The sequence below is a fragment of the Xiphias gladius genome, chromosome 2, assembly GCF_016859285.1.
Source record: "Xiphias gladius isolate SHS-SW01 ecotype Sanya breed wild chromosome 2, ASM1685928v1, whole genome shotgun sequence".
In the NCBI taxonomy this organism is placed as follows: domain Eukaryota; kingdom Metazoa; phylum Chordata; class Actinopteri; order Istiophoriformes; family Xiphiidae; genus Xiphias; species Xiphias gladius.
The window spans coordinates 7022449-7045048 of NC_053401.1; the positions used below are offsets into that span (position 1 = coordinate 7022449).

At 42.7% G+C, this 22600-nt stretch overlaps 1 protein-coding gene across 3 annotated transcripts in view; it reads left to right on the plus strand.

Moving 5' to 3' along the window:
• Positions 1-5043: 5043 nt before the first annotated feature.
• Positions 5044-22600, plus strand: part of anks1b (ankyrin repeat and sterile alpha motif domain containing 1B) — a 230817-nt gene continuing 213260 nt past the window's right edge. For 2 of the 3 annotated variants that reach the window (XM_040141449.1, XM_040141456.1), the window contains exon 1: positions 5046-5269. In XM_040141449.1, the coding sequence (XP_039997383.1) occupies positions 5139-5269 (131 nt within the window). In that variant the 5' untranslated portion in view covers positions 5046-5138. Of the gene's footprint in view, positions 5270-22600 lie in introns of all 3 variants that reach the window. The other variant, XM_040141493.1, reaches the window with a different exon arrangement.

Genomic DNA, 22600 nt, shown 5'->3' on the forward strand with positions numbered 1-22600 from the left:
GAACCTGCCATTGAGTGCTTTGCTCAGATTTTTTATATATATATATATATATATATATATATATATATATAAATAAATATTATTATTATTTTTTTTTAATTTAAATCGCATTTTTCCACAAATTTAGATTATTTTATTTTTGTCTTTGTTTGCTGCACGTAGCAGCAGATTTAAGTTTTGGGTTTTAAAGACAAAGTTGGTACGTGGCAGCAAGTAGATCTTTTATATCATTTCAGGGTTACCATGAGTAGACAACACTACAAAATACGATGTCGAAAAAATATAAAAACATAAGGAGCACATTCAAAAGTCTAAGACCCAGTGAAGACTAACGGGTGCTCTGCTGATTTTATATACTCTTAATTCCAAAAAAGGAAATCCCAAGTGACAGTTTTAGCCACGCGGATGAACACAGCCCTCGTCTCACCACCTTAGAATGTTTATATCGTTTGAAGATGAATTATTAAACCTATCAAAGTTAGCATTTTCATGAATTTTCAGGACATCTATGTGTGTGTTTCCTGCTTCGAATCTGCTAAAAGTGCAGAGATTAAGTTCCCACACGTCCAAAAGCTTAAGCAAGACCAGATTAGCTAACGCACACGTCTCCCATTCTGTGCGTATGTAAACTAAAACCTTCCAGATGTCCTGCTTAAAACATGTCGCGCAAGTTCATTTTGTGCAGCACTTCTTAATGAATACGAAACAATGTTACGGTTTGTCCTGCGCTAACTTTACATAAACGTCCAGCCCCCTTTTGTGAGCCCAAATGGGCTGCGCTGAACCACTACAGGAGAGTGTTTGGACTTTGTGCACATAAATGGTCATGACATTTTATGGCTGGAGTAGTGCAGTGAGTCGAGAAGAGGAGGGCATTAAGTGTTCGAGTGTGTGTGTGTGTGTGTGAGAGAGAGAGAGAGAGAGAGAGAGAGAAGTTCTGCTCTGCTGCTGTTAATATGAAAGCCCGTTTACGTACTGAAGCTTAATGTTTCTGTGATGGTGGCTATGTCACATTGCATGACATACGCTTATGTAAGCAAAGCTGTGTGTGTGTGTGTGTCTGTCTGTGTGTTTGCGTGCAGGACAGTAGAGGGGGAATATGGGAGGGTACGCCAGCACCATGTACAGCTGGATTGTGGGAAATCTGATGAAAGAGAGAAGCATCAGGTTGCGTGTTGGCTCGGCAGAGAAGAAAATACTGCTTTGGGCTCTGGGAAATTGTTACGGGCATTTTTCTCCTTTATCTATATATTTGTGGACTGAAAGATTTCTGTAATATGTAATAAAGAGATTAATCAATAATAGTCTCGGCCCTAACTCCCACCCTACCAGCTTATCCCTCCAGGAGGAGGTGTAGGCTTGTGCATATGCCCACATCTCACTCTGATAAGCATCATATAATCGCTACCATGTAGGACTGGTGATGCTGCCTTCAAGTGCTCATAGTACTGTTGCATTTCTCAGCGAACAAAGTGGTATCTCTTCTGGAAACTTGAGTCACATTCGTCCCATATCTGAGCAGGATTCTGTTACTTGGCTCCTCAAGTGACCTGATTTTGGTACGAGGCAGCACCTTAATCCAGATACCACCGCAGCTCGAAGCGAGAGCGGCAACCAAACGCAACCAGAGAAGCGTGGGACGCAAGGGGACACATTTCAGTTTTTGATAAACCATTAAAAATGTAAATTTAGTGCCGAAACAACGGGCTGGTTTTTCACAGCAGGGATCCTGGCTTGTCACAGTAGGAAAGGCGCTGATAATATTAACACGGCTTTTGTCCCGTTCAAATGTCTCAGTAAGTCGTGGGAGTGTGACGGTGAGCCGACGTGCACGAGACCAGGACCCCGAAAATGAGGCAGCTACGTGGAATCAACACATTCGTGCGTGTTATCATTTACACCCGTGCTTTTCCTGCTGTGACATGTCAAAATGTCCTCTTTGTAAAAAAAAAAAAAAAAAAAAAAAGAAAAGGCCTGTCAGACACAGTCTGTACACATGTATACAGTCGTGACAACATCAGTTTGGACAAACCCTCAAAAAAGAGGGTTTTCTGCTTCACTCTTTCTATTATTTATAGATTTATTTATTATAAGTTAAATATATATGAGAGATTTTACTGTTTAAACCAACATCTCTGAGCCCTTTACGATATGGAAATCAAAAACCTTCCAACTGCTGCAAGTTATCAACACAAATACGGATCCGGTCCCACTGCCGCCCACTTCTCCTCATGCCTGGTAGCTCTGCCACATGACTGAAATGGATAAATAGGCAGCTCAAATAAAAACAAAATAAAATCTATATAAAAAAAAAAATGATCCGCAGCACTGGATCAACCTTTTTCTGTTATTTTATCACTATATTTGCTCTTGATCTTATAGTTATTCCATTGTTTTTACTTCTGCTTCCTGTTGCTTTAATGCCCTGTGAAGCACTTTCACACGTCTTTTTTGAAAAGTGCTTATAAGTAAAATGTATTATTATTATATTTAATGACATGTCTGGCTTCCTTCTCTTTATTCTTGCACTGCGTGACGGAGAAGCTCTATGCTGCCAAGTTTCCCCCAATTTCTTCAATAATATCGATGATCGATTGGCCCGCTTAAGTTCTTTTTTTTTTTTTTTTTTTTTGAACAAAAATGCAAAAAAAAAAAAAAATAAAAATAAAATCTCTCGAGTCTGGGGATTTGCAGTTTTATATCCATGTAAACTGAACATCTCCCTGTGGTTTGGGCTGTTGGTCAAGCACAAACAGGGCATTTCAGCTCTTTTTCACAATTTGACGACATTTTATTGACCAAACATTAACCGATTAACCGAGAAGAAAAAAAAAAAATCACCTGCAGACTGAATCAGTGTTGAAAAAATAATGGCCACTTTCAGCCCTGAAATCACTTGAAGGAGCTCTGTCGTCGGACACAGCGGCTGCAGGCGGAGCACTCGAACGCAACACTTCATCGGAAATTCCAATTAAACGGCCGCGTGGGGCCACCGGGCAGGTCCCAGCATGCACTTAGTGGCAGAGTGGGGGGTGTGCTGGTTATCCGTTTCCCAGGCTGTCAGCAGGGTCCCTCTCCTGCGTCCGTCCTCCGTCCACTCAAACCCTGCTCTGACAAGACGGGGCACGGAGGCTTTCTTTTCTTTTTTTTTTTTTTTTTTTAAGGGATCTCACCTGTTTCCTCCAGCTGTGGAGGGGGGACACGCCTCCGGCGCGGAGCGAGGCGCGTGCGTGATGGAGCGAGCCCTCTGGTCCGGCGGCGGCGGCGGCGGCCGCAGCTGGCGCAGCTGGTGGACGTTGAGTGTGACTTTTTTTTTTTTTTTTAAAGAGCCTAACAAAGGCATCGCCTCCCGTCGGTGCCGTAGCATCGTCCTCCACGCCCAGCCTTGCACGGTAAGTCTGTGAGTCAAGTGGGCACGGAATCACGCCGGAAGTTTGGCCGCTCTGCTTTCAACAATAAAAGCGCTGAAGAGTCCCCCCCCCGTACCTGGGAGCATCCGAGATCAGGGCTGGTTCTCTGATATTAAGACAATAAATACATAAAATATATATCTATTTTGGCCATCATAATAGCAATTTATTTTGTTGGTCATCTTTGTCGACGGAAATACATTCCGTGTGTGTGTTCATTGGTGAATAGGACCAGAAGCAGAGGAACTCCAGGGGCCACAGACAAATCCAGGCTTACAGTGTGTTTTTTTTTTTGTTAATTTGATTGAATTTTATTTAAGAATATGCACCTCTAAAGCACAGCTGCACAAGGGGAAAATGGTTCCTGCTTTACCAACCAATCGTGTGGTCCTGTCTTCAGGCGGGCCCCTCTGTCAAAACGTGGTTTTGTGCTTACATGTCGCGTATTCTTGAATTAATTAGTGTTCGATTAAATCGCCACACAGCAAATCAGGGTTAAGGTAGCATTACATCATAGGAAAATTGTAAACATTGCACTCAAAGTGAGGGGTTAGTAGGGGCTCAGCAGTTTTTACCATGGGGCCTCTGAGCAGGTTAGTCTGGCCTTGCTTTTAACAAAGACTTTGAAACATTCTCTACATTTTCTCTCAAATTTTTCCCACATAACAACTTATTTGACTGTGTACGTTTGCTTCTCTGATTCTCTTTTTTTTTTTTTTTTTTTTTTTAATCTTTCTCGTCAAGCAAGAATGAAGATCCTTTCAATCCTTCCCAAGGAGGACGATGGAAAATAAATAATCAATATACCTAAATGGTCTATAAAGACAAGGCAATTTAAAAGACACAAAAAGGTGTTAAAGCAAGATATTAAAGAAACTTAGCCTCCACCGTGTCTGCGATATGTGCCGTTTTGAGCCTCAACGCGCAACGCGTCCGGAGCGTGAAGCATCTTATTTTGAAAGCCCTTAGCCGGAACTCCACCGTTTAGTCCCTGCTAACTCGACACGGCTTGACACAGACAGGCACCGGGCAGTGCGGTAGGTTCGGGGGGTGGAGGGGGTTCGAAGCGAGGTGGCGAGTACAGCGGGACCCGAGAGCTTCCTGTGGAGGCGGACAGGGTTTCACCTCCCGCCCGTTACCAACTGTAGCTTCAGACCGGACTGGAGGACAAAGAGAGAGTTGGTGTTTTTCTTTCTCTTCTTTCTTTGTTTTTTCTTTTCTTTTTTTTTTTTTTTTTAAATTTTTTTTTTTTTTTTTTAGCCGGGATTACTCTTCACTTCACACTTGGGTTCGCGGAGTCGCTTCGGAGCCCCTCGGTTTTTTTTTTTTTTTTTTTTTTTGCGCCGAGGTTACACCGGGGAGCAGTTGCACGTCAGCGGGCACCGGTACTGAGGTGGGGGGGGGGGGAGAGAGATTACGGAGCCGTGCATGTGAGTGGACTGAGGTTACGAGGCACCGGGGGGGGGGGGGGGAGCCGTGCACGTCAAAACCTGCTCCGTAGCATCAGTTACACCTATATCACCGCAGCAGCAGCAGCGGCAGCAGAAGCGGCAGAAGCAGCAGCAGCAGCAGCAGCAACATGCAGTGAGAGGAATCCTTTTGCTGATGCGTCCCCACTACAGGCAGTGAACGAAGGCGCCGGAGAGGAGGAGGAGGAGTAGGAGTGGAGGGATATATGGGAGATTTGCCGGATTTCCATCACCCCGTCGCTGTAAACTTGTGTCCGGGATGGGGAAGGAGCAGGAGCTGCTGGAAGCCGCCCGGACTGGGAACGTCGCCGTGGTGGAGAAACTGCTGAGTGGGAAGAAGGGGATACTGGGGTCAGGATCCGGCTCCATCCCTCTGCCCAACCTACTGAGGTAAGAAACCCCCTTGAATATGCGTCCCATGACCGCTACAGGAGCCTCGGGGGGTGCTGGAGGGGATTCCTGAGGGAGTGTGCGTGTGTGTGTGTGTGTGTGTGTGTGTGTGTGCGTGTGCGTGCGAGGGGGGGGTTCCCATGCTGTAAAATTAGACATGATCTGGCTTCATCATAGATTAATGCAGCGGAACTGAGCCAAGGAGCTATTGCCCCAGTCAGAGCTTCACCCTTCTCGGCTGCAATATAGACTTTGCAATATACTGTATCTACAGCAGGGCAATATTTCCATGTGGTGTCGCTGAGGTAGGAGCCGACTAAACGAGGTGTTTCAAGAGCTCCGTGCGCGCTTGCAACACGCCGCATGGCACAGGAGAGGAAGAGAGCGGAGAGGAAGTCCGTTATGCAAAGTCAACAGAGTCGTGTGAAGCAAAGTGATTTTTTTTCCCCTTTTCTGACAGGCAGAAATGCTGCAGGCTAACAGGCCAGTATATGCACGGAGGCGCACACCTCACACAGGTTTAGTCCCTACGGGACAGGGTAAACGGGTTTGTCGAGCCCCTGCCCTCTCTGGGTGCCAGGGAGCCCACTGCACGCTGAGACGCGCGAGAGAGCGGACGGTACCTTGAGCCTGGTACCTTGAGCCACAACGTCGATTACTTGTGCGTGAGGACGTGTGAACAGTGTGATGCTTGGATGATGGAAGCACTTGTAACAAGTCCAGTCTGTGTTTTTTTTTGCAGCAAAGATCTGTTTAATACAAAAAGCCTCAGCGTATTTCCTTTTCTGTGGTCGAAATATGTGACTTTTTGTCCCCTCTCTGGCTTTTTGTTGTGCTTCTGTCCTTAACTGTATCACTAGATCGATCCCATAGGGACGTTACTGTGGTGTCTGTGAATCTCAGTCCGAGGAATCTTTTAAAGATTACAAATGTTAATGCTGGAGTTTCAGAACCCACTCGAAGCCTCCTTTTATTTTCAAACTCAAACCACAAAAGCGTCAATCTCGCTGCGAAGACAACTGCCGAGGGCATTATTGTCCCCCTCCTCTCGCCCCTGCAGCCTCTCCCTCCTCTCTGCCGAGGCCGGGGCTGAGCCAGGTGATTAGGAGATCAAAGGCCAGGGGTGTCCGGGCGGAGTACAGCCTCGGGCCCTGGAGCAGAGCGTCTCCTGACTGGGCCGAGGTCGCGCACTGGCACGGAGAATGCCAGCCACCCGCACACTAAGCCAGGGGTTCACAAGGTGGGAGCCACCGGGGTCTGGGGTCTCCCGTAGCCTTAAAGGGCAATGACTCAACTTGTTCAAGTACACAGTTTGATTCATTGGAAGTGGGCTCCGAGAGAGGACGTGTCAAAATGGAGTTTCTGATCAGGGGCTTCACTTCGGTGTCTTCCCCCCTTCAAACCGCCTTCAGACCCTCCGCACACACGTGCAAGAGGCAGAAAAAGTACAGCAGCAATGACAAACGCAGTCTGTCTTCTGGGGGTTGTAGGCTGCTGAACGCAGTGCGGTCATTTAACAGTGTGCTCATCGGGTGTCAGTTCACCACGGCCTGCAACAAGTGGTCAAGAGCAGGCGTTGCATCGTTTCTGCGGCTTGCCACTGCTCGTGACATCTGTGGTTTATGTTGTTTGATATACTGTTGGTTCCTCGGGTCCGTGTGTTTCTGTTTTCTGCGCGTTGATTTACTCTCTCCGGTAAAGAACTGGTTCGATGTGAAGGGAAAACGATGAAGCCACTTTCATGCTGTCGTTCCTTTGTGGGTTCCCACATAATCTTTCATGAAAGCAGAAATAGACTTGTCACAGAATAGATATTCCAAACTATATACTAACTGTATATAACATGTACTATGTCGTAACTTTCATAGTGTTACTGCTTTTTATTGCCGCTGGCATGGCTCTTGGGATGGCGGTGTCAGTCAGTGTTTGAATTTGGTCCAAAGTGAAAATGGTCAAAAACAATTGGATGGATTGGCATGGACTTTTTTACAGACATTCATGGTTCCCAGAGGATGAATCCCACTGACTTTGGCGGTCCTCTGACTTTCCCTTTAGTGCCGCCATGAGGTTCCCATAGATGGATTTGAGGGAAATGTTTAAACAACTGGCACAGACATTTACGTCCCCCTCACTATGATTTGTAATAACTTTGCTGATGCTCTGAATTTTCCTCTATCTCCATCATCGGGTAAAATTCCCAATCTCCATTTACCGGAAACTTTGTTCAAAGTTTGTTCAGTTGTCATGTCTATAGTTCAGTTGTTACCACGCGACCTACGCATATTGACTGACTGTTTTCAGTACTTTATTTTTTCACTTTCCAGTGTGAACACACAACATACTTAAAACCTGATTAAAATAAGTGTGTTATAGGGATGCGAATAGAGAAATGGTTCCAGTTTCCAAACTGTCCGAACCCTCAGAATCGCATGCGTCTGAGCTTATCGGTTCCTTTTATCGATGCTAGCATGTTTGAATGACAGTCATGCATTGCAAACCAATGACGTCAAACTCATGCGTCTATGCTGCAGGAAACGTGCCACAAGAAGTAGTCATGGCAGAGAAGAAGAAACGGTCCAAAGTGTGGCTTCATTTCACAAAGAAACATGACGACAGTGCTACTTGTAATTCCTGTAAAGTAGTCGTTTCCATTAAGATTGGAAACACCAGCAATATGCTGAAACATCTTCCTATACAACACGGGCTTAACTTTCAGGAACACCATGTATTTGACACTCTACGCACGAGTGCCACCGCTTCCCAACCGAGCAGCGCATCCGTTACCGAGGGTAAATGTCCTATGTTATAATCACATTTGCACACAGGCTGCGCAGGGGAGGCTTAGCAGATTTTTTTCTCTCACTCAGAAAAATCGAAATGATAACAGTGGTTATGCAGTGGAGCTTTTGCATACCTGAGTCACATGCATGCCCTCTCCGACTCGGCTTCTACACTGTGTTCAGGCTCATAATAAAACACTTATGTTGATGCTGAAAACCTGTGTAGGCCCACTTTTTTTTTTTTCCAGGCAGAAAAATCGATTGATAAAGAATCGGACGGATAAGCAGAATCGATAATGGCACTGGTATCAATAAAATCTTATCAATTCCCATCCCTAGTGCGGTATGGACTTGTTTGTTTGTCCTTCACGCCATGAATTTGTGTTGATAAAAAGGACTTAACCAAAAATAATACACCCAGCTTGTTACTGTATGCATCTCATCTCCCACATCCTGAAACTGTAAACATTGTCGCGTGTCGTGTTTGTTTTACGAATTAGGATTTCATCGAATTTATTGAAGGACAGCGATTATTTACAGAACACTGAATTAAATATGGCGCTCACTGAGGAGATTAAAGACTACATAAATCTATCAGTTGGGATTTTGGCATTGTGTTATTGTCAGGGGGTTATGTCTACTGTGTTACACACACTGGGATTTTATTGGGTCGAGACACTGGCCCATGAGGAGATGTCTGTAACACATTGGATGGGTCAAACGCACACATCCGTCCATCGTGTGTGTGTCTGTGAGTGACCAGTTGCGTGACACACCTCCTAATAAGAGAGCTGTGCGCACGTTAGCAGATGAGTGGGTCAACAGCGGGGTCAGAGTGGAGGAGTGTGCGCAGGCTAATGTTATGGGAATAATCTCCGGGAATCAATGCATAGTTTCCCATCTTAAGGCCTCTGAGCCATTCATAGCATTCCTAAGTCATGAGGTTCCTCTTTTTGCTGAAAGAATCACACTAAACCGCCAAGTGGGACATGAGCATGGACACACACGCGCACACACGCACACACACACACACACACACACACACACACACACACACACACACACACACACACACACACACACACAAACAAACATACGCGCAGTATGTAGACGGGGCGATCCTCTGACTGTAATGCTGCAGTTTTGTGGTGTGGAGCATTGCTCATGAACACATGCGCACAGTGGAAAATCAATACTGGATGATCTCATTGCTGTTTAATGTGTAATATTCTCCTGTAGATGACATTTACTGTACATGGTGACTGGAGGTTTGTAGGTGTCTGTGCTGTAAAGGGGGGAAAAAAAAAAAAAAAGTCCTCAAACCCATCCCCAACATGCCTTTAGATAGTTATCCAAACATCCAGCTGTTATGTGATGAGACGACATCCAACTGGGATATGTCCAGTAGCTTTAATGGAAAATTTCCTGTGAAATTGGTACAGTATTGTATCGCTGTAAATGTCAAATGTTCACATCACTCTCTCTGAGTTAAAGAGGAAAGGCTTCTTCCCAGAATTCATATTGCAACCATCGTCCAGGAAGAGTAAGATGATACAGATTTCTTCACAATCAGTAGCTTTAATAGACCAGAGTGCACTGCAGCCCAAAAACATGCTGTCTTTTAACTCATCAGTTATACTAGCTAATTAAAACAAAATGAGAAAAAAATTTGAAAAGTGGATATTTCCATCTGTTAATTTTAATTTATTCCTTGAATTTATGTTTCATGGTTATTTTATCTATTTATTTCCATAGTTACATTTTTATATCGGTTTTCAGTTTCTTCTTGAAAATCCTAAACATCTTTTGTTTAGGATTCTCCAAGATAGTACTTTCCTTTTCGGGTGTAGACTTCAAAATAAAAGTAGTTCAAACAGAAAGCTATGTAATATCCAACTTCACACCGCTCACTTTCTCAAAATTTAATTTATTTTAATTAATTTAACTCAATTTAGTTAAATTGAGTAAATTTAATGTAATCCAATTTAGTAAATATAATTTAATTTAATTAATTTAGCAAAGTCAATAGTGCCCAAAGTTCCTTTTGGGTCTTGCAAGGTGTTTCTTTGCACCTACCGGGGTTGTGAGATTTTTGAACCTGTACTTTGGCCCTTTTTGTTGCTTTTAACCTCAGTTTCCCTGATTTCCTTTGAATCTCTTGTCTTGCTAATTATGAATATTTTGTGCAAAGGGCAGACGTTGAAGCAGTATTAATGGTAAATTTGGTAGGGATGTGGCAAAAGGTGCATGGCACATATTTGAAAAAGCGCACAAATAGACACGACTGTCATATGATAGCGTAGGAATAATAATATTATTGTATATTTGAATATTAAGATCGTAGCTATTATTTGTCACACAGCATTGTCTTTGCCTTCTTTCACCCCCAAATTGTGCGAACAGATAAGGCGAAGCGTAGAAATACACGTCATTATAGGAAATAAAGACTAAAAGAGAAACAAAAAAAGGAATACAAAACCTAAGGGCTTGTTTATACTTGATATGACATTGGTTGCCAAATTACAGCTATTTATACAGATTTATAGTATAAACACAATGTAATGTCTACATTTATGCAGTGTGGGATGCAGTTTGCCACCGAAGTTGAGAAATAGGGTTATGCTTCTGATGTCAACGCACATTCACCCCTTTATGATGATGCAGTTTCACATTGGTTAGTTCTCCATCGCCCACTCTTGGTCTCATTGTATTATCGATGGCTGTTGATTGAATTAACTTAACAAAGAGGTATGTGCATCAATGGGCGTGCAATGCGGGCGATGGACCTTTTGTTTGTAACTGTGACAGTTAAGCTCACACCTAAGTGAATTTTATTGGAACCAGTGCACAGAGCAGCTCGCCTCTTCACAGCCGTTCCATCCATCTTCTGCAGCTTATCTGAAGTCGGGGTTGCGGTGGCAGCAGGTTAAGCGAGGCAGCCCAGATGTCCCTCTCCCCAGCAATAATTCCCAGCTCCCCCTGGGGGATCGAGACATTCCCAGGCCAGATGAGATATATTATCTCTCGAGCGTGTTCTGGGTCTACCCCGGGGTCTCCTACCAGTCGGACGTGCCCGGAAGACCTCCAGTGGAAGGCGGATGTCGGAGCGCCTTGCCCTATTTCTAAGGCTGAACTCAGCCACCCCGCGGAGGAGACTCATTTCAGCCGCTTGTATCTGCGATCTCATGCTTTCTGTCATCACCCAAAGCTGATGACCATAGGTGAGGGTCGAAATGTAGAGAGATTGTGAAGTACATTTGTCCATCAACAGCTTAAGATGGATTTTATGCATTTTTATTAGGTTATTTTCCTAGGGATGCCCCGATTTCTGTGCCTTTTTTTATTCCCGTTACCGATTCCATTATCTTATTTTATGTTATCTGCTGAGACTGACTATCGATCCAGTACCAGTGTTCTCTTTCCCTAAATTTAAAACTGTGAATTTTGTAATGACACGAGTAAGAAACAGTATTTAATACGGATTGGTTGTTAACCGATCCACTTAATCAGATCTGTACTGTATTTGTATTTGGACATAACGTTTTTCAAGAATTTATTACATTGCTGGAAAGCTAGTCTGTTTTGTGGTACAGACACGCTTTATTTTTAAGATATAAGTTGGACGCGGTCCTGCGCATTGTACATTTATTAATTATTTTTTATTTATTGATGTTCTTCTTTAAAATGACCAAAAAGATGAAAGTCTAATCTGTCATCAATACCTACATGACACGTTCATATTCATGCAGCTTTTCCTAGTACCGGCAGCGTGTGAAAGTTCTACGTAGTGATAATGTCCTGCTGGTGCTGGTAAAGGGATAACAAAGTAGCTGCATTTGGATTTTCCTTTAAGCAGCTCAGTTCACAGCGCACAAACTAATATAAACAGTGAAGATGAATTTGTGATGACGGTCTGTCAGCGTACACATCATACCATGTGTAGTGTCTCATAGAGCAAATGAGGATATACAGTATGCCTGTGCCATGGATTACAACATATTGTTGGAGATGGAGTGATGGTGAATGAAAGCCGATACACTCAAAGAGAGTGACTCATGACCCAGCAGATGTTGGCTGTTACCTCTTCTCCTTCTCGCTCAGTAATGTTCAGGGGAAAGCCCATTTTGTTTTTGTTTGCATGTGTGTGCAGCTAGGTGTGTTTACCTCCCTCCTCCTTTCCCAATAAACAACCTTTAAGTGGAATGAACCGACTCCCAGAGGAGACAAACACTCACACTCACACTCCTGGTTGGACTCTGTTTTAATTGGCATCCTTACAGGCAGCCTTCCCGGTGCTTATTTTCTGAAGTCTTCCCTTGCTTGTGTTGGAGTCTTTAAGCGGCTTTGTATCTTTGTAGCTCACAGCATGGGGCTCTATGTGTGTGTGTGTGTGTGTGTGTGTGTGTGTGTGTGTGTGTGTGGGTGGAGTGACTGGTTCCAGTGGCGGTCCATTGAGGGTGAACAGTGAAAGAGGAACCCGCAAAATTCTGTTTATTTTTCTCAAGTTATTTCACGGCCGCAACACTTTAGCTCTCTGTTTCAGGAAACAGTAATATCAGAAGACTAAAATCCAAGCCTGGCAAGCATCCTCTTTGTGTGTGTGTTTGTGTGTGTGTGTGTGTGTGTTTGTGTGTGTTTTTGTGAGTCCAAGTGTGTCACATAACCGCTGTCCTTGCATAACCACCCCTACTATTCAAGGTTGTGTGTGTCTGTGTTATGGGCAGTATTTTGGGAAGAATGAGAGCTGATGGGGGAATCCAAGAGCTACATGTGGCGCAGGGCAGCTAAACTCGGTCAGAGGTTAACTGTGGAGATTGCAAGTCATATTGAGGAGTGGATTTGGAGGAACACACACAATGTGCGCACGGGATTTACTGTGACCTATGCTCAGATTGTTCCGCTCGATTTGACGTTTTATATGTAGGTCTCATAGGAGGTGAGTGATACGGATGAAATGCACTATCTTGGCATGTTGAATTTTATATCACAATAGAGACATACATTGTGATATAGAGCCGAAAACATTACTTGATTAACTGATAAGTCATTGGACAGAAAATTTATTGGCAACAAACAACAAATATTAATAATTTCAGTAATTTTTCAAGCAAAAATGCCAAAAAATTACTGGTTCCAGCCTCTCAAATGGGAGGATTTGATGTTTTTCTTTGTCTGATATGATAGTAAACTGAATATCTTTTTGTTTTGTACTGTTGGCTGGATAAAATAAGCAATTTGGTTATGTCACCTCAGGCTCTGGAAAAATGTAATGGGTATTTTTCTACAATTTTCTCATATTTTATATAAAGTACAATTAATTGATTGATGAGAAAATATTCATTAGTTGCCGGTCTACTTTGATATAATACATTTTCTGAAAATTCAATTGAGAAACAGTTTGTACATGGGCTCTAAGACTGGAAAATATTGACATATACCTTGTTATAAGCATATCATGTGGGGATCACAGTTTGTGCTGACCAACAAGTATGATCACCAAACGAGTAGAAAGATTCATTCTTCCTTTTATGGCACATTAATTTCCATAAATAAGTTCATAAAATGTATTTGTAGTAAAATTAGCTAAATGCAAGGTTCATTTAGTAGCTTTTTTTCATCGCTGTACACTGTATTCCCAAGGACAAAAATCAATCTGCAAGGTCAGGAGCTGAAAAATCCATCACCTAAGCATAACTCAGCCTTACAGGCCTGGAAAATAAAAAAGTTAAAAGAGCAACTTAACACCAGGCAGACAAGCAGTGTTTCACTGCCCTCTCTGGTTTAGAGTTTCAAGTCATTTTCCACCTTTGATGCTGGGTGTCGTCCCAGCATCTCTGATGGGTGTGGTTTGGTATGGTCAGAGGTGTGTTCTCATTCGACCGTAACTACACCCAAAAGAGATGTCAAAGGGTCCAGGAACTACACCTGTCCATTACAGCAAGGTCGGGAGTTAAACTCGTGGAAGCCAGTGAAAACAAGATTTTCAGAGGCTTGATATTATATCAATTAACTGCCCAGATCTTAGTGTCACAGTTTTTATTTCCACTCAATTTCACTCAATTTTTAAAGGAAGCAAATGTGTTTACGTACGTTTTTGCTGTCGCAACGTTAGCGCTAACAGCTGTTTACTTACCAGTCTAGAAGAAATGAATTCCGCATCAAGCCCCATCCCTTTACTTGCCAAGAACCGTCTCCAGCTGTCAAAAGCAGCGGCAATGTTAACTTTTGCCTCTATTTGTATCACCTCTTTTCCTCCACTGAAGTTAGCATGCTAGCCAGCTAGCCCCGGCCCGTCCCGTCTTGTAATGCTGCTTTGCGCTAGTGAGTCGCTGTAGCGTCCAGTCTGCCCTCAGTTAAGCATTGCGGGTGAAGAAGCAGCGCGTAAAGGAGTGACAGTTGATGCTGAACTCGCAACGTTTCTCCTGGACTGCTAAGTAAACACAGCTGTTAATGCTAGCCATGGCTATGTAGCATTAGCAAAGTTGCATTTTTATGTATGTAATGCATTCAAAAGTTGCCGTGTTTTCTGCTGCAAGAAAAAATCTTTTTGTGGTAGTTCACAGTAAACGTTGTCCTCTTGAGATGAGTGCAGCACTCTACACACAAAAAAAAAACTCCCAACAGATGATCTACATAGTGCTTTTTCTACAAATTTTATTATTTCAATCTTATTTTCACCTGGATAGTTGTATTTTTTGTTTAAAAAAAAAACAGATTTTAACTTAACTTTTAAAGCTGGAAAAATCGGGGAACTTTGTGGCTCTTTGCATAGGTGTATGATGTGCAGCATATGATTCATTCGGTGAACTTTTGCCCATCATTTTTGTTTTACTTTGGGTTTAACAGTGGCGTCAGCCCATTGAGTTTGTCTGGAGCCAGACTGATTGAGAGGGGATGAAGGTGTGAAAGTGTGTGTGTGTGTGTGTGTGTGTGTGTGTGTGTGTGTGTGTGTGTGTGTGTGTGTGTGTGTGTTTGTGTGTGTGATCAAACTCAGAGGCTTACATCTCCATTAGGGTCTTGGCCAAGCTCTGCTGCAGCATCCTGCCAAGAAACTGAGACCTCCATACTCGCCAAAACACACACACACACACACACACACACACACACTGCTCTCTCTCTCGCATTCTAAGCCTCTTTCTCTCTTTGTTCCTCCCTCAATCTGAATCTTTGTTTTTTTTGTCTGAGTCTCAAATCTCTTTTTCTTTTCCTCTCTGTCTCTGTCCATCTGGTGCCCTGGATTCTCTGTCAATACCTCGCTGGCTTCCTCTCCATCACTCATTTCACTCTACAATCTCCCTCCTCCCTCTACTCCTCTCCAGAGATGAACGATCTGGGCTCCCTACTGTTGCTCTTTATCATTTTCTCCTCCCTCTGCTCCCTACTTTCCTCTATCTCTCTCTATGTCTCTCTTTCTCTGACTCTCTCACTCACATCTCACGCCGCACTACATCTGTTATCACTATGTGGGACCATCTTTTACCCATCATGCCTCTCGGTGCGACATCGGTGTTAGTTGATGGTGGCAAATGGGGAATTCAGGGAATCCACAGCTCTTCTGAGAGCTGCTCTCCCCCTACAACCACAACCTGAGATTTATTAGTTTTGCCCAGGTTGTGTCTTCTATTGGAAGAGGAATATAACAGTGGTGATGTCCAATGAAAGGGAGTGATTTATTGCTAAAAGAAAATGTGGCAAAGCTATGACCTCCAGGTGTTGATTGTTACATATAAACAAGCTTTACAAAAAAGTAAATTACTAGTGTGATGTGTACAGTGTGGCAAATAACCACATACTGCCAAAACAGTTCAGCATGTCAAATTTACATGAATAAAGTGAGGCAAAAAAAATCGCACCGTGTTCTGTCTAAACACACCTATAGAGTGCATTGATGTTATGCAGAGATGCTGTAGATCCCATAGACATCCAGTAATTAAGATGCAACGAGATAATCTCACATCACCTCACCAGAGACTTGATGAATGCTTCCGTGAATTCTTATGAAACTGCGCAAGTACTTAAAATAATGCAGTTCCCCAAAACAGGACAAGTTGGGCCGAACTGGCTAACACACAGTATGGTTGCCAGATTGGTGGAGTTTTTGGCACTGTGGACTTGGACTGGTGCCCATGTTTGGGGTTAGCCAACTTTGGTCCAGCGACATGGCTTTAAGTTTCCGTATGATATTTATCTGGCGCGAATGAGGCAACAGGACGTGCTAGATTTAGGATGTTTTGGTGCAGCATTTCTGGCTGCATGGGTAATTCGTTTGGCTGATTATTCCCACAGAAGACTTTCTGATGCTAAAAAAGGAGGATATACTGTGCATACATTTAATCTCAAATTTAAAGGGTGGATAAAGTGGATTTAAGCAGCCTTACCATTCATTCTTGACCTCCCAAACTCTACCCCCTGGGTGTTTTGTTTTGATCGGTGCAGATAACCTCTCTCATGTGAAGCCAACACAATACTCATGGTCCAGCTTCTTATTTGTAATCGTCCATTTACCCCATAAATGAATGTGATTAGTTGAAAAACACTGGACTATCGACACTGTTATATTACAGCACACTTATATGTCTGTTAGAAACCACTTAGTGTAGGTCTAGCTGGAAAAATACCGATTGTTGTTTAAATTAAAAAAAAAAAAAAAATCCTGAATACTCATTCTAAACATTTGTAAATGGTGAGACACATGAAACTGATTCATACTGTCATTCTAGAGCAACATAGAAAGTTATAAGCCTTAGCTGTAGTAAAATTAGCGCTGAGCAGTGCTGTTGCGTAAATACATAATGGAGGACGTAATTCATGCTGTCAGTGTGCTAAATCCATTACCAGGAGAGCGGTGCTAGGAACCTATTGTAAGTTTAATTCTCTCTTGAATTTCTCCTTTGTTAGCTTCGACATAAGTAGATTTTTACACACGTCCCGTTCTGGCCATGTCGTGTTTGGCGTTGAGGAGGCGAACATGTTGATGCTGAGTGCAAGAGACACAGAGGCAACATGTGGCCAGAGGACAGAGGAGAGGCGTGACGTCCAGTCTGTCACACTAATCTACAAGTCTGTGACCCCACATAACACAACAAGTGTTGTAGACACACACGCACACAGACACACACAGACACACACATTCCACCGGGCTCCCTGCTCTCTGATAGATGGCTGTAGTTAATGAAGCGCTGCTTTTGAAGTAGATAAGATGTGGAGAGAAGAGGGCTAGAAATGCTAATGTCATCATGTGGTTGGGGCAAGGGCTACGCTGGAAGGCAGTGGAGGGAAGTTATGCATGTAAGTGTGTGTGTGTGTGTGTGTGTGTGTTTTGGTGGTTTGAACTCATACTTTTGAAGTAAAATCCTGATAATTTTTCAAATGAAACTGGCAAGACTGTTTTATGCCTATATTCAGTATCTCCCAGTTACACTTTTTTGGCAAAATCTTCCCCCTATCATTTAGGCCGTAAAACCTCACGGAATAATGGGACACTACTACAACTACTACTACTGCTTCTGCTACTAATAATAGTGGTGATAAGACAAATTCATGCAGTCTAGATGTTGTATCTAAATATCACATTGAAATCAATCACTGTAATGGATTTTTTTTTTTAAACTGAGCCTTATTTATTGTAGTTTTGGCCCTCTTTCCTATATGTTATGGTTATCACCAGCTTAATTGCTTTAGTTCTTAAACACAACAGCAGTAATAGGTCAGAGTTTGGTATTTTGGTAAAATCACAGGTCCTTTGTAAACATCAGTTGGATTTGGCAGCGCTGTTTCTAGGTTTAAATTTGATCTGCTGTATTTATGTGTGGCCTTTCGTGACTAAATAGAACCAGCATATTCAGAGGTCCAGGAATTAAACACAGTGAGTAAAAGTCCCTTTGGTCTTTCCATGGCATCTGATGAACTATAAAAAAAAACAGGCAAATTAGGCCGATAAAGGTTTTAAAAGCAATTTTTGGATTTGAGAAGACAACAACAGAGTCACCATGTTGTTATTTATAATATACTTTCAGCAATGGTGTGATGGTTGAACGGATATTTGAAAGGAGGCGAAAGGAGGTGAAAATGAAGAATGAAAATGCCTCTAAGGCTTGATGTTGATCTGCAAAGTAGTGATGATCTGCGGCGAGTGTTTTCTTTCCTTTGCTTACAGTTAAGCTTAGTTTCAAGTTAACCATCTCTTTAGATTCGCTACATTGCAAAAATCATTGCCTATTTCCAGTCTTGAGTCTGTTGACCAATCATTCCCAGTTAGTGAAGACTAGTAGATGTAGTATTAATCTATCTACTCACATCTGTCTCGTATACATATACTATATTGCCAAAAGTGTGTTGAAATCCTGTCCACATGGTTTTGCCTAGTTTTGGCCCTGGGCTGTTTTCATGGTTTGGGTTAGGTCCCACAGTTTCAGTAAAGGGAAATCTAAAAGCTACAGAATACAATGACATTGTAGACAATAGTGTTTGGGATCAGTTTGGGAAGGTCCTCTCCTGTTTCAACATGACAATGCCTGTTTGCACAAAGCCAAGTCCATGTTTCTCACAGTTTGGTGTGGAAGAACTTGACTGGTCTGCACAGAGCCCTGATTTCAACTCAACCCAACACCTTTGGGACGAGCTGGAACGCCGACTGTGAGCTGCGCCTTATCGTCCAACATAAGTGTTGACCCTCACTGATGCTCTTGTGGCTGAATTGGAACAAATCCCTGCAGCCAGGTTCCAAAATCTTATTGAAAGCCCGAAACCCGAAGAGTGGAGGCTGTTACAGCAGTGGCTTAATGCCTAAAGTTTTGGAATGAGATTTTCAGCAGACACATAAGTAATCGTTTTTGTGAGTCCACATACTTTTGTCCAAGTAGTGTATAACCTCAAGTCAGTTCATCATCTTTTCCTTCTCTACAACTGGTGCAGTCATGACTCCTAACCTGCCAGCCGCTGCGATAAATCTTTATAGAAACATGAATGAGACATGGATGTGCATCACGAACACACATCAGCAGTACGCACAGACACACACTAAAACACACACACATGAAATGTACATGTGAAATGACATGCAGAGTAAGAGAGGGAGGAGGCGTGAGACACAGGCTGTAAAAGGGGAGCTGTTTCAACTGCACTGCACTGAAGTTCAACACATTCATTGATGAATAAGATCCAGAAACTTTTTCATCTTCAGTCTGTACATATATGGAGTTTTCCCAAATTTTGCAGCACACCTTCAGTCTCTTTGTGGCACAAACACACACACACACACACACACACACACACACACACATATATACACACACAACTAATCACCTCAGATTAGTCTGTGACTGAACACCTCCCCAGCTCGTCACAAAGAGAATCCATAGGTATATTAAACACAAATTCAGACTGTTTGTGTGTTCTCCTGAGAAATGGTTGCTTACAGGTTTCTCAAGTAATTTGTCACTAGGTGTGTGGAGAACTGTGGCCTTTAAATTACCAGAGTTTACAGTGTATGTGATTGTGTGTGTGTGTGTGTGTGTGTGTGTGTGTGTGTGTGTGTGTGTGTGTGTGTGTGTGTGTGTGTGTGTGTGTGTGTGTGTTTGTGACTGTGTGAGAGATACCTATGATGGCCTCTTTTATCCCCCCCGGTGATTGACTCCCTGCTTGTCTTCTCCTCCTCGGCCCTGACCCACGGGAAGAGTGTGCAGAGCAACCAGGAAGTGAATTACCTTGAGCTGAAAGCCTCCCACGGGATACACATTTCCCAGAAGGCTTTGGCGATGCCAACAGATTGCCTCTTGTTGTTTCTTTTTTCTCATGATCTCTGTCTCACCCTCACACAGAGGCAAAGCACCTAGTCTGTAATCTGTGCTACAGGCCTGTAGATGCAGCATCACAAGAATGTGTGGATATAATGTATTCAGAGACTCGCACACACTCGCCCACGCAGAGCTCACACAGCTCATACCTGTATGATTTAATCAGCCAGCAGCTACTCAGACGTCCTTATTTACAGTTCAGGTCATGTTGTCTCTCCTCTCCAGAGCTTAATTTTCTCAGATTAAATGTGTAAAACGATGGTTACATATGATCATGGTACTTTCCTACGTAAAATCACCTTGTTTTTGGCTAAAAGCTACAGGAAACAAGCTTATTGAAATACACATAATCACGCTACTTTGTTAAATAATAATAATCTAAAACCTTTTCCAACATGCAGAGTTGACTGTATTAATGTTAATATTGGGTTTTTTTTAGATGTAACCAGGGGTTAAATGTGGATTTGTTGTGTGTGTGTGTGTGTGGGCTCTGTGGTTTCAGGATTGCCATGGGTGAACATGTGTGTGCATATAGACTACACAATCTAATCTATATCATTTGACAGACTGTAAATAAAATATAACAACGTGACACAACCCTCTGCTCTGAACACTAAACCCCTAATCAAAGTCATTCGAGATACTGTTGGCAGTGTGCAAAACTACAGCTAATGACAATAAAATCTTTATGCGAGTGCACTCTCCTGTGTATCTCCATCAAATATGGAAAGGAATGGTGCTGTTACCACAAAAGGAGAGAATATTAATACAAAGTGATATGAATAGAGCAGTCTTTTTAATAGTTACATTAAACTGGAATTAATTTACATCTTACGATATTACAATATATTGTACACAGGCTACCAAAACCTTTTCAGATTTCCAAACCTTTCTATGACTTTTCAAAATCCCATAAAATTTCAATCACCATTTTCTTGCAGTCTTGCTAACCACAATCTGTAGATAGAAAAATTGAAAAAAAGGAGAAACAATTACATGTGTACCTCGCTGAAAACACATCATCCCACATCCCACATCAATATACACGGTGAAAACGGCAGGGTAATATCACAGGTAATTCCATCACAGAGAAGCCAATCTGTAAAAGTATCAGTAAGACCAGTTCATCAGATCCCAGATGGGCTGATATAGGGAGGCCTGTGTGCTAGTGCATCTTTTCCTACACGCTAAATGGTCGGCAGACCTTCTGGTAGCTCCCCACTTCCTGACATATTTTCGGCGTCCCAAGAGGTAGGAGTATGTCCAGTCATTTTAATGAAGATCAGAGCAGACACATTTTCAATTTTCAGTTGTGAGTGCAAAGGTATCACAACTGCATTAATTTCCGAGAAACCTCTCCCGCACTCTGCACTGCTCACAGCATTGGTTTCCCTGGCGTTCTCCTTAAAAATCCCTATAACTTTGCATGGCACCAGAGAATCCCATTTTCAAAAGATTGCGTAGCTGTCTTACTTCGTTTTCCCCATACATTATTGGTAGAGGGCTTGGCCATGTGCTTTTTATCCAATCCTCAGATCAGTGCAACCCCAACCTATGGGTCAGACAGTGCCACAGCCCATGAGGCTTTGGGGAAGCAGAAACCCACCAGACATTCTTTAACAAAAGCATCACCACGACCACGTTTCAGCACGCAGTTCAGTAGTTCACCAGTGATTCCATCTGTGGGCGTATTCTCTAGCTCAAGAAGATCTAAGGAGAAGGTCAGCAGCTCTAAGCTATCGGCTGACGTTCTGAGGTACACAAGAAGACAAGACTTTTTTCTTAAGATTGTGCTTTCATCCACAATAACAGTGAGCTTTGGTTGGATTTGAGTGAAGAACCCAGCCAACATTTACATCGTTAATCATCTACAGCTCTATCAGTCCTGAATTATCAGCGTAAGGCTGGTTATTTTTTGCAGTACAGTATGCTGTTCTGAAGACTTTGTGGGCTGGAGCTAAAATTTCAGCTTGTGTTTTAAGAAAGCTTGACTCTAGGGCTTTCTCATCTCATTCTCATTCTCATCTCGTCTTTTCAGTATGTCCACTGCTAATTTGTGGCTATGTGAGATGCTGTGTTCATTTATTTTCTTTCTCAAAGATTTAATTTGCTTATTCTTGTTGTTGCCATATGGGCCTACCCTGCTAAGTTCTGCCATTATTAGAGAATCTGTACCTCAGTTTTCCTGTTGTCATTGCCCAAAGTGACCCTGCCTCCCTCCACAATCTGCATCTTAGTTTTTTATTTTACTATAAGAAATGGGTAAGTCTTGCTGAAATATTCATGAAATATTCAAAATGATTCTTATTCAAGCAGTCAGGTAAGTTCTCACTTGCTGCTGCCACACTGCTCCCCTCTCCTGCTCCTCTCTCCTCTCCAAGCTGCTCTGCTTCTTTCTCATTTCCCTCCCTGTTTTGCTCAACTCTGCATTTAAATTAGGAGAACTGGGAAAGTTTTTTTTTTTTTTTTGTGTGTCTGTCTGCAGAGGAAAAGGAGAACCGGAATATTAAGTGAAAGCACTGATGAGATGACATGATGATAATAAACTTGAAGTAGCTTGGCCATTCAGTTTGGTACTTTTATATCAAGAAATTAAATCATGATTGAGTTACCTAGTGAACATATTACAAAAGATACAAATGGCTTCAGCATCTGCCCTGCTAAGCTAGATCAGTAGTGATGTCTGACGTACCTTTTGAAGAAGTCTGTAAGCTTCCTCCTCTGTGCTTCACTGATCTCTACGCGTAACTTTGACC